Source organism: Urtica dioica, chromosome 2 (genome assembly GCF_054948205.1).
Source record: "Urtica dioica subsp. dioica isolate 48M chromosome 2, U.dioica_male_clone48M_v1_H2, whole genome shotgun sequence".
Taxonomy (NCBI): Eukaryota; Viridiplantae; Streptophyta; class Magnoliopsida; order Rosales; family Urticaceae; genus Urtica; species Urtica dioica.
In genome coordinates this window covers 43,919,720-43,932,874 of record NC_142757.1, presented here as the reverse complement: position 1 = coordinate 43,932,874, position 13,155 = coordinate 43,919,720, and the positions used below count along the sequence as shown (strand labels likewise).

Below are 13,155 nucleotides of genomic sequence, written 5' to 3'. Positions count from 1 at the left end.
ACATCTTCTATAATAGTATCTTGTGAAACTCGAAGTTCGAATTGAGAAAAACGAAAAATTTTCTTGGGTTTTTCATATAACCACTTTTGATATTTATGTGTTATCGTATTATGTTTAATATACGTATTATGGTTATTATGTTTATTATATATCTGCTTGATATTATATATTGATATGGTGATTGTATGATTTGTGACGTTGACCGATGTTACGACTCGTGGGCCAATGGGCGCTTGCGGGTCGTGACAAATGACTATTTCATCTTTTTCATCGGATTTGTTAATCTTCTATTGCTAGGTCCAAAGTCTCCAATTCGGCTTCGATAAAGACGAATAATAACTCTCTAGTAATAATGAATTTCATTATTACAATCACACAAGCTGTAATGGGTATCAACAACATTAAATTCAGAAAATAGGTATTTGCTGAATTAATAAGTTATTTATAGTAGAATTATTTATTTATCGTTAGATCAAGTAAATAATCAATAATTAGTTATTTGTTTTTTGTTTGACCAAGTAAATAAATAATTAATCGAGTTTTAAGAAATTGGGCCTTGCACTATGATAAATCGAATTTGACATAGTATGAACATGGTGTTTGCGTTTTTCATGTTGCCGTGTGTGCTATGGTCGAATTTTTCTTATTGGTGTTTACCAATATTTTCTATTTAGTTGTATAAATAGAGGAGAGGGAATAATATTTAAGGAATTAAGATATTGTCTTTTATTCTATCTCATGAATATTGAGAGAGAATATATTTAAAATGAAATAATATATCTCCTTTATTCTCTCATGAATAAATATTCTCTATTTAAACAGAAAATAAAATATGCTAGATTTTGATCTGATGGATGAGAGTAAAAGTAGGATTCATAAGATGAGATCCAAGGGCTGGGATTAATCCATTAATGTAAACACATAGTGTGAACGCAATAAAGGAGAATAATATATTCTGGACGGTTACAGGAATATCTCATTCTACTACTACAAATAGAGAGTCATGAGAAGACAAAAATCACTTCAATAGAAGCAAAAGTTCGCCCTCTTCCTCTCTGTGGTCAACGATTTTTTTGTTTAAGAAATCTTAAGGAGACGAGAACAAGATGAGGAGCTCGAGGAGATCCCGGTTAAGAAATCTTAAGGAGAAACCCGTAACTTTTCTAATAACTCGTCTCTTTATATTGGTTGCTTGACTTATATGCTGTCATGGTTAAATTAATTAAACAAAAATAACCATTAAATTACTTAGCTTAAGATAGCGTAATTAATTATCTTTTCCTCACGGTTATTATTTTTGGGTGCATAATCACCAACAATCAAAGTGGGCATCATTCCTTTCTATGGTATAATCCTGCGTGGTTTGACTGTTTTTCTTTGAGATGGATGCTTTCAGGGAATGTAGTTTTGTGAGTTGTGCTCCTTTGCTCGATGAGTCTAACTATGGCTACTGGAAAGCTCGGATGATTGCTTTCATAAAGTCTGTTGACAATAAGACCTAGAAACTTTTCATAAATGGGTCGAGTCCTCCTACTAAGCTTCTCCAAGATGGTGTTACTTCGGTCAAAAAAGCCATAAAAGAGTGGGACACAACTAAAGATGAAGCTGTTCTTGTCAACTCCAATGCATTGAATGCCATCTATAATGAAGTAGACGTGAATGTGTTCAGATTGGTCAACACTTGTGTTAGTGCAAAAGAGGCTTGTAAAATTCTCGAGATCTCAAATGAAGGCACTGACAAAATGAATAACTCTCGTTTCAAACTGGTTACTACAAAAGTTGAGAATATGAAGATGTTGGAGGAAGAGGCCATCAACGACTTTTATGTGCGTGTGGAAAGTCTTTCGAATGAATCTTATTCTCTTGGTAAACTAATGTCAGATGACAAGCTGGTCAAGAAGATTCTCTGCTCCTTGCTACAAAGATTCAAAATCAATACTACCACCATAGAAGAAGTTCATGACACCTCCAAAAGCTGAAGGTAGATGAGCTAATTGGGCCTTCATTGACTTATGAGATGTCCCTGGAAGCTGATTACTATAATAAGAAACGAAAGAGAGTTTCCTTCAAAGAAACCAATTATGAATCCACTTCTCAGAATCCTAATGTTACTAATGATGCCTACAACAACACCCTTCTAATGCTAAAATTTTTGCCAGAATCATTAGAAGGCTTGAGAAACGTCCCATCAACAATAATGGTCAATCTGGTGCTCCTTTCAATGGCGACAGAAGTCCTTAGGGTAACAAACTTGGGAACAATTACAGGAAACAAAGAGAAGATCATGGCTATAGGCAACATATCCGAATCTAGGCTTTACATTGGTTACAAACTGGTTGACTGTCACGAATTGATTTATTTCGTGAGTTGTGTAATCGACTTTGTTACCCTGTAATTGACTTACTTCTCATTGTTTAACGTATAATTTCTCTAACTTACATTTGTAAGGGTGGAAAAAGTGTTTTCCCAAAGAAAACATAAAAGGTTTTAGGTTCAAATTCCACTGGGGATTGGACAGTTTCTTAACCCTTTATATGCGAGTGCAAGCAAGAGACACAAGCCCTATTTGCCCAATCATGTTTTGGACAATTTGTGGGGCAACCCAAGATAATCAAGTCGTGGCCAATCATCAGTCATTTGATCTTTAGGACTGAGAGCTATAATGGAGAGCCGGAAGACAAACTGTTGTTCCAGATAGGAGGGAAGGTTCAAGAGTTTACAAAAAAGACTTCCAAGAGATCACATTCATCAAAGTAGTTAATAACTATGGGGGCTTCAAGTTCGAGGGGTAGTTTCCAAAGACAGCCTCTACTCAAAAAAATTCTGGGAAAGTACTTTAGGAGAGACTTGATCAACCAATTCTTGGAGCAAAGCAATGATTGGCCAACATAAGTTGAGGTCAAATTTCCTGAAAGTCTACTTTTTGGCAAACGTCCTCATGGCCGTCAAGACAAAAAATAGTCCCCGTGCTTAGAGTTGATTAAGGCGGTGGAAGACGCAGATACATTCAATGGCCATGCTTGGGGCAATGTGGTCTGCAAAAACCTCATTGGTGACCTATTACGTATACAAATAAATTAATATGCATCATATACCGCAAGATATTACATAAACAAATAAATTAATACGAATAATATGTGTGGTATTTGCTAAATTAACTCTTTTATAAATTTAATTTACTGCGCACTGGTGGTCTATTTTTTTATAAATTAAAATTAGGGCTAATTTTTAAAATGAGGATGATTATTGGGCTACTGGCCTGATTGCCCCTTATTTATGTCAGATTAACGATAATTTCAAGCATCACAAATCTTACCCTTCCAATCAAGCTAAGATTCTAGGCTTTAAATAGTCAAATTTTACTAAATAATAGTTCTAGAGCTAAAGAGGTGGTTGTTCATAAGTATAGCCAGACACAATTAAAATTACAAGATTACGATCTGTTGCGGAGCTAAACTAATTATGCCTACATTAATGCTCACTAAAAAAAATCATCAAGAACCTATTTAAAGTTGTATAATGAATAATACCTTAGAACCATACAAGACTTAAAGCATTAAAACCTAAACTAATTAGAAGATCAAGACTGCATTGTACCATCAGCATCGCACGGAGGACGTGTTCTAGTTGAGATTTTCTCTTTTGCCTCCGATGGAGGGAATGTCTGAAGATTTGAATCTGCAAGAAGAAGAAAATATCCCCATTAATATTTCGAACAAGACTGAGATATTGTATCATATATATATATATATATATATATATAACATTAATCTAAAACCCACCACTAAATAGAGAAAAACAAATGAAGTAACTATAACCGCCCGTGGCATACCGTTGTATCTGACGCAGGTATACTGCAAGATATTACATAAACAAATAAATTAAAATGAATAATATATGCGGTAATTGCTAAATTAACTTTTTAGTTTTAACTCCTTATTTATTTTAATTTACTGCGGACTGGTTACCTATTTTTTTATAAAATAAAACTAGGGCTAATTTTTAAAATGAGGATGATTATTGGGCTATTGACCTAATTGTCCCTTATTTATTCGACATTCATCTATATCAATGATCATTTCAAGCATCACAAATCTAACCCTTCCAATAAAGCTCTGAATGTAGGCCTTATATAGACAAATTTATACTAAATCATAGTTCTAGACCTAAAGAGGTGGTGGTTCATAAGTATAGCCAAACATAATTAAAATTACAAGATCACAACTAAACTAAACATGCCTATATTAATGCTCAACTTGAAAATACGTTCAACAACCCATTCAAGATCATATAATGAACAATATCCAAGCACCACACAAGATCTAAACCAATTAGAAGATCAAGACTGCATTGTACTATCAGCATCGTGCGAAGGACTTGAACTAATGGAGATTTTCCCTTTTGGCTCCGATGGAGAGAATGTGTGAAGATTTGAATATGTAAGAAGAAGAAAATAAATCGCCATTAATATTTCGAACAAGGCTAAGATATCGCATCACATAACATCAATCTTAAACCTATCACTAAATAGAAGAAGACAAATGAAGTAACTATAACCGCCCATGGTATGCCGTTCTATTTGCCGAAGGTATACCGCAAGAGATTACATATATAAAATAAATTAATATATGAATGATATATGAGGTATTTCCTCAAATAATTGCGGTATTTGTAATAGTTTTCAAAATAATTATGCTATTTACAGTATTGTCTAAAATAATTGCTTTACTTGCGGAATATTTTACGATACTTTTGAAATTTGCGAAAAGACATTTGTAGAGTATTCTCATATATCTACCGTGAACTTACAGATTGCGGATACCCGCGTGGGATCTATACGAATAATGCGGTTTTTGAATAATTGATTTTAAGGTTTATTAGATATTTAGTCTTGTTTACAGTTTTGATTTTCCATTTTGCCAATGTTTAGTAAGTTTTATTGGTAAATAACGAAAAATTCATAAAACGTTGGCTAATTAGAAATTCTTTTATTTTTAGTCGGCTAATTTACTAATTATTTATTGATTTTTACTGTATTACATTTGTAAGTAAAAATGTTTGATTTCTTAAAATATTAATTCAAGCTTAAATTTTAATTGTTGATGATATTTCATAAAAATTTATAATATATATTTTCTAGCCCATTATTTTTTATTTGTTTTTACCTTATGCCATATACAAAATAATCGTACGTGTGAAAGTCGGTGGATATAGGCAAAGCCACTTGAAGTGAAGTGAATAATATATTAGATTATCTTCTGAATTATTTAAAAAAGAAACACGCTAAACCATCTTAAAAAATAAAGTCGGATTCATATTCGTGGGAATCAAGTAAACAACCATCTACTAACTATAAATATCATTCACTCACCAAAAATTAGGTGATTGAACTTTCAAAAATTTCCTCACGAACATACCGTCACCATATCATTCGCGTTTGTACGATCACTTGCTCAGTTTTGATCACCGAATTTCTTAGATGGGGAGCGGAGGGAATTCTCTGACGCCGAGTTCGGGAAGGGACGGCGTGAAGAGGAAGGTGTGCTATTTCTATGATCCGGAATTGGGGGACTACTATTACGACGAAGAACACGTGATGAAGCCTCACCGCGTTCGCATGACCCACGAGCTCGTCTCCACCTTCGGCCTTCTCCCTCACATGCACCTCTTCAACCCAAAGCCGGCCTCCGAGTCTGACCTCTGCCGATACCACTCCGCCGACTACGTGGCCTTCCTCCGCAGCCTCACTCCCGAGTCCCACCTCGCCGAACTACAGACTCAGCTCAACCGCTTCAACCTTGGAACGCCAGACTGCCCCGTCTTCGACGGCCTCTTCTCCTACTGTCAGTCCTACACCGGCGGCTCCGTCGGTGGGGCCGCCAACCTCAACAAAGGCCAGTGTGACGTGGCCATCAACTGGGCCGGCGGGCTCCACCACGCCAGGCGGTGCTGCGCCTCCGGATTCTGTTACATCAACGACATCGTCATCGCCATCCTCGAGCTTCTCAAGCACCACCAGGTATTGTATGATAATCAACATTCCACTTTTTACCCCTTTTTACCCCTTGTTCTAGTATTGTACGAAATTCATGTTTATGTATTTGTGTCACAGCGTGTTCTGTACTTGGACATTGATGTCCACCACGGCGACGGCGTCGAAGAGGCTTTTTACACAACCGACAGAGTTATGACCGTTTCGTTCCACAAGTATGGAGATTTTTTCCCGGGGACGGGCCACATATTCGACATCGGAAAATCCCATGGAAAGTATTACTCCCTCAACGTGCCACTCGACGACGGGATCGACGACGAGAGCTATCACGCGCTGTTCAAACCCCTGATGGCAAAGGTGATGGAGGTTTTCAAGCCCGAGGCGGTGGTTCTCCAATGCGGTGCGGATTCCTTGGCCGGAGACAGATTAGGAACCTTCAATCTCACAAGCAAAGGCCACGCGGAGTGCGTCAAATACATGAGATCGTTCAACGTCCCATTGTTGCTCCTCGGCGGCGGAGGCTATACCATAACCAATGTCGCTCGATGCTGGTGCTATGAGGTACAACAATAGATCTATTCTTTTCTTTCCATTCTTCTTTGTCAAATGAATAATGGTGTTCTTGTATTCACGCGATTTTTTCCTCGTGTGTGTGTGTGATGCAGACCGCAGTCGCTGTGGGTGTAGATGTGGATGACCAAATATACCCACACGATTATTTAGACTATTTCGCTCCGAATTATAGTCTTTATGTTGGCGCTAGTGATTTGAAGAACAGGAATACGCGGAAATCACTGGATGTAATACAATCGATGCTTCTCGACTATCTTTCGAGGCTTCAGCACGCCCCTAGCGTTCAGTTTCAGGAAAGACCTCCTGATTCCGAGTTTCTAGAGGTTTGTTTGTGTTTTATTTAATGAAATTATCACCATTAATTTATTATTGAAATATATATATATCAAGTTCATGTTGAAGTCTGATTTTTGTTATCTGCAGGCTGACGAAGATGAGAACGATCCTGATGAGAAAGTGGGAGGAAGGCGATTCTGATAGTGAACTTGATGAGGAACGGTAAGTGTTGTCTGTCTTGTTTTTATTTTATATAAATACTTCCGTTTCCATTTGGGAGAGTTTAGTCTTGGCTTACACGGTGGAGTATTGACCAAGATTAGACAAAATGATACGTAAAAGAGAAAAGACTGTTTTATCTTTTGATCGAGTTTGTTAAGCTTCAAATATTAGGTCCATAGTCCCCGATTCGGCTTTGATAAAGGCGGATAAGAATGTTCATATACTAATGGTTTCATTGTTATAGTCTCACTTGCTGTAATTGTGATTGACAACATTAATTCTGAAAAACAGGTATTTGCGGAATTAAATAACTATTTATAGTAGAATTGTTTATTTATTGTTGGATCAAGTAAATAATCAATTAATAAGTTATTTATTTATTCTTGGATCGCGTAATGAAATAATTTTGGATTTTTGGGCCGGGCCATGTGCGAAGAAAAAATTTGCCACCTCCCTACCAGGAGGTGGGCGATTTTTTGATATTGATTTTATACCATTTTATTATCTTTATTTGTTCCTAAAATAAAGGAGAGAAAATATAAGAAATTAGTTATTAATTCTCTCATTATATTTAGGAGAATATTTAGGAGAAATATTTTCCTATATTCTCTCAACAAATAAAATATTTTATATTATCATATAAAATAAAATACTAGATATTGATGTGAGGATGAGAGAAAAAGTAGGATTCATGACATGAGATCCAAGGGCTGAGATTAAATCCACTAGTGTGAACACAAGAAAATGAACTAATATATTATAGAATATTCTAGAATATCTTCTTTTAACTGCGATAAATAGGGGGTTCATGAGAAGCAAAAATACTCATTTTTTTTTACCTAATTTTGCTATAGAAAATGAGACACGGCTTCCTTGTGTTCGTCGTTGTCTATAGAATCAGCTGGTTCGTCTTCACTATCATCACTCATAAGAGTTATTTCATAATATTTGTGACGATGAGAAAGAAGATCGAAGTCAGTTTGTTGCACTGACAATAGAACTATAGCCGAAGATGAGGTGTCGATGTCAAGCAAATCCTACACAAATGGGTGATTACAATCTTTGACGACATTCCATTCTTCATCATCAAGATTACGAGGTTCGTTCAAGTAGAGGATTTGTTTCCTTGAGTCGTGAGAATAATGTCAAAATTTTAACATTTTCAAGACAGGATGGTTGGAATTCCATTGACAGATATGGAAGCGACAAGTCGCTTCTAATGGAAAAATGTCGCTTTTAATTTCTTCTGCCACTTATAAAATTCATTTTTGTAGTAGTGTAATTTGTATACCTTATTTTGTGTTTGTTGCTAAATTACTATTGTTGTCGATCGTTTTTGAAAAATCCGAAACATTAAATTCCACGCGACATGCGTGGAATTCCGAATTCTGAAGCCCAACGGGCCGGGTCGCTAAAAATCCATCAAGACCCACAACGGCTAAGGCCCATACAAAACGGTCCAAAAGTTTGAGCCCGAGCTCACACACGAAGCAGAGCTCACCATCGCGCGCTCCCCGAAGGAAGTGCGCGCTCGGCACACATAAGACATGGCGCGCCGGCGTGCTCTGTGCGCGTTCAAGAATCACTGCGCGCACCCGAAATCCACAGCGCGCTTCCCGATATATATGTCTAAGGGCTATCCAAAGCCTCCACATCCACTATAAATACCCTCTCTCAGGGGAGGAGACACATTCATTCATCCTCAAGATTACTCGCTCTCAGAGTTCTGAAATGTTGCCAGAGACTTTCTGCGTACGATTTTCTCTGATCGAGCGCTTAATCTCTCGCGCATTGCTACGCCCGGGATTCTCCACTGAGAATCTCTCTCATCTCCAATGCACACGGCTGCATCCGGAATTCTCCACTAAGAATCTCCCTCATCTCCAAGAGAGAAAACACACATTCTCTCTCGGGTCACTCGATTCTAGAGTCTTGAGACGTTGTCGGGGACTCCTTCACGCTCCGTCTCCTCTGTCGCGTACATCCTCTAGGTTCCGTGCCTCAAATAGAGTATATACATGTCTTGGACTACGTTATGACTTGATCCTGCTTTGCTCAGGTATATAGGTAGCTCATAAGAACCGTAACCACACCCCCCATTCACCCCTTTTTCTCCTAAGAGAACACCTCTGACTGGAGGAACCATAACCCGAGACTTTTGATTTCCTTCACCTGGCTTTGGGTGTGGGTACTTGGTCCGGCCTCGGGTCGAACCACCCAAAGCTTTAAATCGTTGTTCATTTTCGTGCAACAACAAGTATCCCTTTTAGTGTTAATAGAGAAGAATCAGGTTGCGAGAGAATTTTAGAGAGAATGGTGATTTGAATATGTAATATCATTAATGAGAAAAGTAGTTACAAAGTTGTATTTATACAGTTTTAGTTGTAACAGACTAAGTGGTTAGCAGTGGCATGATGATATTGTCCAGCATGGCAGCTGACTCAGATCGGCAAGCTGATCGTTTGTGGGGGTGAATCGGACTTTGATATGCATGGTTCTGGCGTGGTACACCATATTAGAACCTAAAGCTCTAGCCCCTTGATTGTTGCACCACACCACTGTCATTGACGAGGCAACCGAAACGTTCAGCTCATAAAAGAGGGACTAAATCCAGAGCACTTATGTCGGTAATAACTGTTAATATATTTTTATGAGTTTTCAAACCAATACAGAAATAGTCAATAATAACTATTAATAGGTTTTTGGTTCTAGAATATTTACTAATAGTTATGTCGATGCTGACAATGGGGGCGACATCGACAGCAGGAAGAGCACGTCCGGATACGTCTACACATTAAGAGGGACGGCTATCTGTTGGGTGTCGAGGTTGCAGAAGATTGTTGCCTTGTCGAGCTGCGAGGCGGAGTATGTGGCCATCACCGAGGCCACAAAGGAGATGATATGGCTACAGACTTTTCTGGGCGAGCTGGATCAAGACCATGACGGAAGTGTGTTGTACAGTGACAGCCATAGCGCCATTCAGTTGGCGATGAATCCAGTGTATCATGCGAGAACGAAGCATATACGACTGAGATACCACTTCATAGGGTCGGCATTGGAAGATGGTATATTGGTGCTTGAGAAGATCGCAGGGAGTCAGAATCCCGCCGACATGTTTACTAAGTCTGTGCCGTATGACAAACTGAGGTTGTGCTCGACCTCAGTTGGACTCCTCGTCTGATGAGTTGAGTCGCCGCTGCAGGATGGAGACGCGTGATGAGATTAGTCTCCAAGTGGGAAATTGTTAGTGGTGGAGCCTAATTTGAGGAATTGGAAAAAGTCCCACATCGTTTAGAGAGAGTAACTTTGTACCATTCCTTAGTATATATAAATCATACTATGTGTTGTATTCTTTGTACCTTAATCTCACAAGCAAAGGCCATGCGGAGTGCGTCAAATACATGAGATCGTTCAATGTCCCATTGTTGCTCCTCGGCGGCGGAGGCTATACCATAACCAATGTCGCTCGATGCTGGTGCTACGAGGTACAACAATAGATCTCTTCTTTTCTTTCTATTTTCTCTTTCAAATGAATTATGGCTTTCTTGTATTCACGCGATTTTTTTCTCGTATGTGTGGGTTGTGATGCAGACCGCAGTCGCTGTGGGTGTAGATGTGGATGACCAAATATACCCACACGATTATTTAGAGTATTTCGCTCCGGATTATAGTCTTTATGTCGGCGCTAGTGATTTGAAGAACAGGAATACGCGGAAATCACTGGATGTAATACAATCGATGCTTCTTGACTATCTTTCGAGGCTTCAGCACGTCCCCAGCGTCCAGTTTCAAGAAAGACCTCCTGATACCGAGTTTCTAGAGGTTTGTGTGTGTGTTTTATTTAATGAAATTATCACCATTCATTGATTGTAGAAATATGTATTGAGTTCATGTTGAAATATGATGTTTTGTTATCTACAGGCTGACGAAGACGGCCATGATCTCGATAAGAAAGTGGGAACGCGATTCTGACAGAGAACTTGATGAGAAACGGTTTATTTTGATTTTATATAAATACCTCTGTTTCCATTTGTATAAGTCTCATCGTTGTCACAAATACCGCTTGTACAGAGAGTCATCGAGCATAATGAATAGAAGGGCTTTGGTTTTCTCAAGAAGTAGATCTGCGTGTGGAAGAAATGTAAACGGATGGCGAAAGAATTATTCTGCGCTGATGAAGGAAACAAAATTCTATAGTTCTTTGTATTATGATAAGAACAACAATTGCGTAACAATCATTTACTTGTTATACATAGTAGTTTTTTATTGCTCAGGAGAACAAATATGCAATTCTTGTGAATCCTGGAACATATGTACATGTGAGAGATGATACTACAATCATACAGAGTTAACATAACGCATTAACCTAAATATAGATGTATATTATCCTTACGATTTGGGTGGTATCAAGTAAAAGTGATGTAAGGTTTTAGATTTGAGTTCGATGTCACTGAATGCTCGATAGTAAATTCGCTGTTATACCTCGTATCAAAGCTAGCTAACTTTTAAGATTATGGACATTGCATTTATGCGCATCAGTTTAGTTAGATTGATGTTACATAGTGGTATTTATGTACATGGTGGAAATTGCATAAGCGCTTATAAAATTTTGTTCTACATTGAAAATTTGGTTCCGAAGTTCTCAAACCTGTAAGGATTTTTCACTATTATAATTGTTAAAAATGTCAATTTATGGATCCGAATTTTGACCCATGATTGGAGGCCGAAATTATGCTTGGAATTGATGTTCAAATACATATATTATGACAATAATCTTGGGATAATTATCTTGCCTATTGATAAGTAGAAATAAATTTCGAGAAAACCAACAACATCTTGGAGCGAGCCTGAAAGTTTAGAAAAACCGAAAAAGTTCCCTGAAACCATAATCAAAGGTCGCTGAAAATGCAACAATAGCAGGAGGTAATAATTTACATTTGTTACTTCTTTTGTAGTGACATTTGTTTTTTACTGAGGGTTTGGCGGGCAACAATTGGCAGCAGAGCCCCGTTCAAGAAGCTCCTTGCTCGTGTCATCCTTGTGCACAATCACCTAAATGAAGCACAACGAGTCTTTCTTCTCACCACTTGCTGTCTCAATGGATTCAATCAATTCCTCTTCACTTCAGACCTGATTCAAACAACCCAATAATTCACCAACAATATATTCTATCGATCTAAGCATTGATGCGTTGTCGTTTCGTATCATATTCCGATTCTCAAATCACTTGAAGTAAAGTGCATAAAAATAAGACTATGAAACACTATATATCTCCCATACTATTAAGTATGAAGAGCCTTCCCTGGTAGTCCAACACTTGCCTTCACCGTTGTGGATTGTGTCGACGAGCGCAGTGTAGTTTCAGTTCTTAATGACATTATATGGACTGTCGTGGATCTCCACCTCACTTGTGTACCCACCGTTGTTTATCAGGAAGATGATGCTCTTCTGTCCGCACATCATTATGGTGGACACGTCCTGAGCCCTCGGAATATTTAAAAGATTTACTAAAAATCATGTTTAAGAGATATGAAGATACACCAAATATCACACATACACAAGCCCGGCTCAACCCTCAGGCCACCTAAGCAATTGCTTAGTGCCTTAGATGTTTTTTTTATCGCAGAAAAGGCTCGTATTTGAATTATGAAAAAGGCCTAGTATTATGATGAACAAGGCCTCATATTTGAGGATTTTGATATACGATCCTACTGAGGCCATCAATAACCAAGAATATGAGTAAGCTAACTTTCAATATAGGCTGTCATAAAGATCCTCGCAAATTTCTTTGACAACTATTAAAGTGTGAACTATTCTATTTAATTTGATAGTTCAAATTATACTATTTATTTTAAATCATTATTTCTTACAAAGCCTAACTATTAGTTATTACTTAAAGACTCGTAATTTATTGGACCAACACTGCACATACATAACTGAAAACTTCCGTCGATGAAAGCAATCACCCGCTTAACATACACAACCTGTGCATACCCAAGAGTTTTTGGGTTAGAGTATTTTAGTATGTTTCTTAGATTATAAGTTATGTACCTTACTTAGTCGTTTTCAGCCTTTTTATTTGTTGTTGTCGT

General features: G+C 37.8%; 1 protein-coding gene across 1 annotated transcript in view; it reads left to right on the top strand.

Moving 5' to 3' along the window:
* The first annotated feature begins 5,370 nt into the window (after positions 1–5,370).
* The window catches only part of LOC149404879 (histone deacetylase 19-like), a 69,477-nt gene continuing 61,692 nt past the window's right edge, over positions 5,371–13,155 (top strand). The window contains exons 1-4 of the mRNA XM_089606483.1: positions 5,371–6,019; positions 6,113–6,553; positions 6,658–6,888; positions 6,989–7,063. Coding sequence (XP_089462609.1) covers positions 5,480–6,019; positions 6,113–6,553; positions 6,658–6,888; positions 6,989–7,042 — 1,266 coding nt within the window. The 5' untranslated portion in view covers positions 5,371–5,479 and the 3' untranslated portion in view covers positions 7,043–7,063. The remainder of the gene's footprint in view (positions 6,020–6,112; positions 6,554–6,657; positions 6,889–6,988; positions 7,064–13,155) is intronic.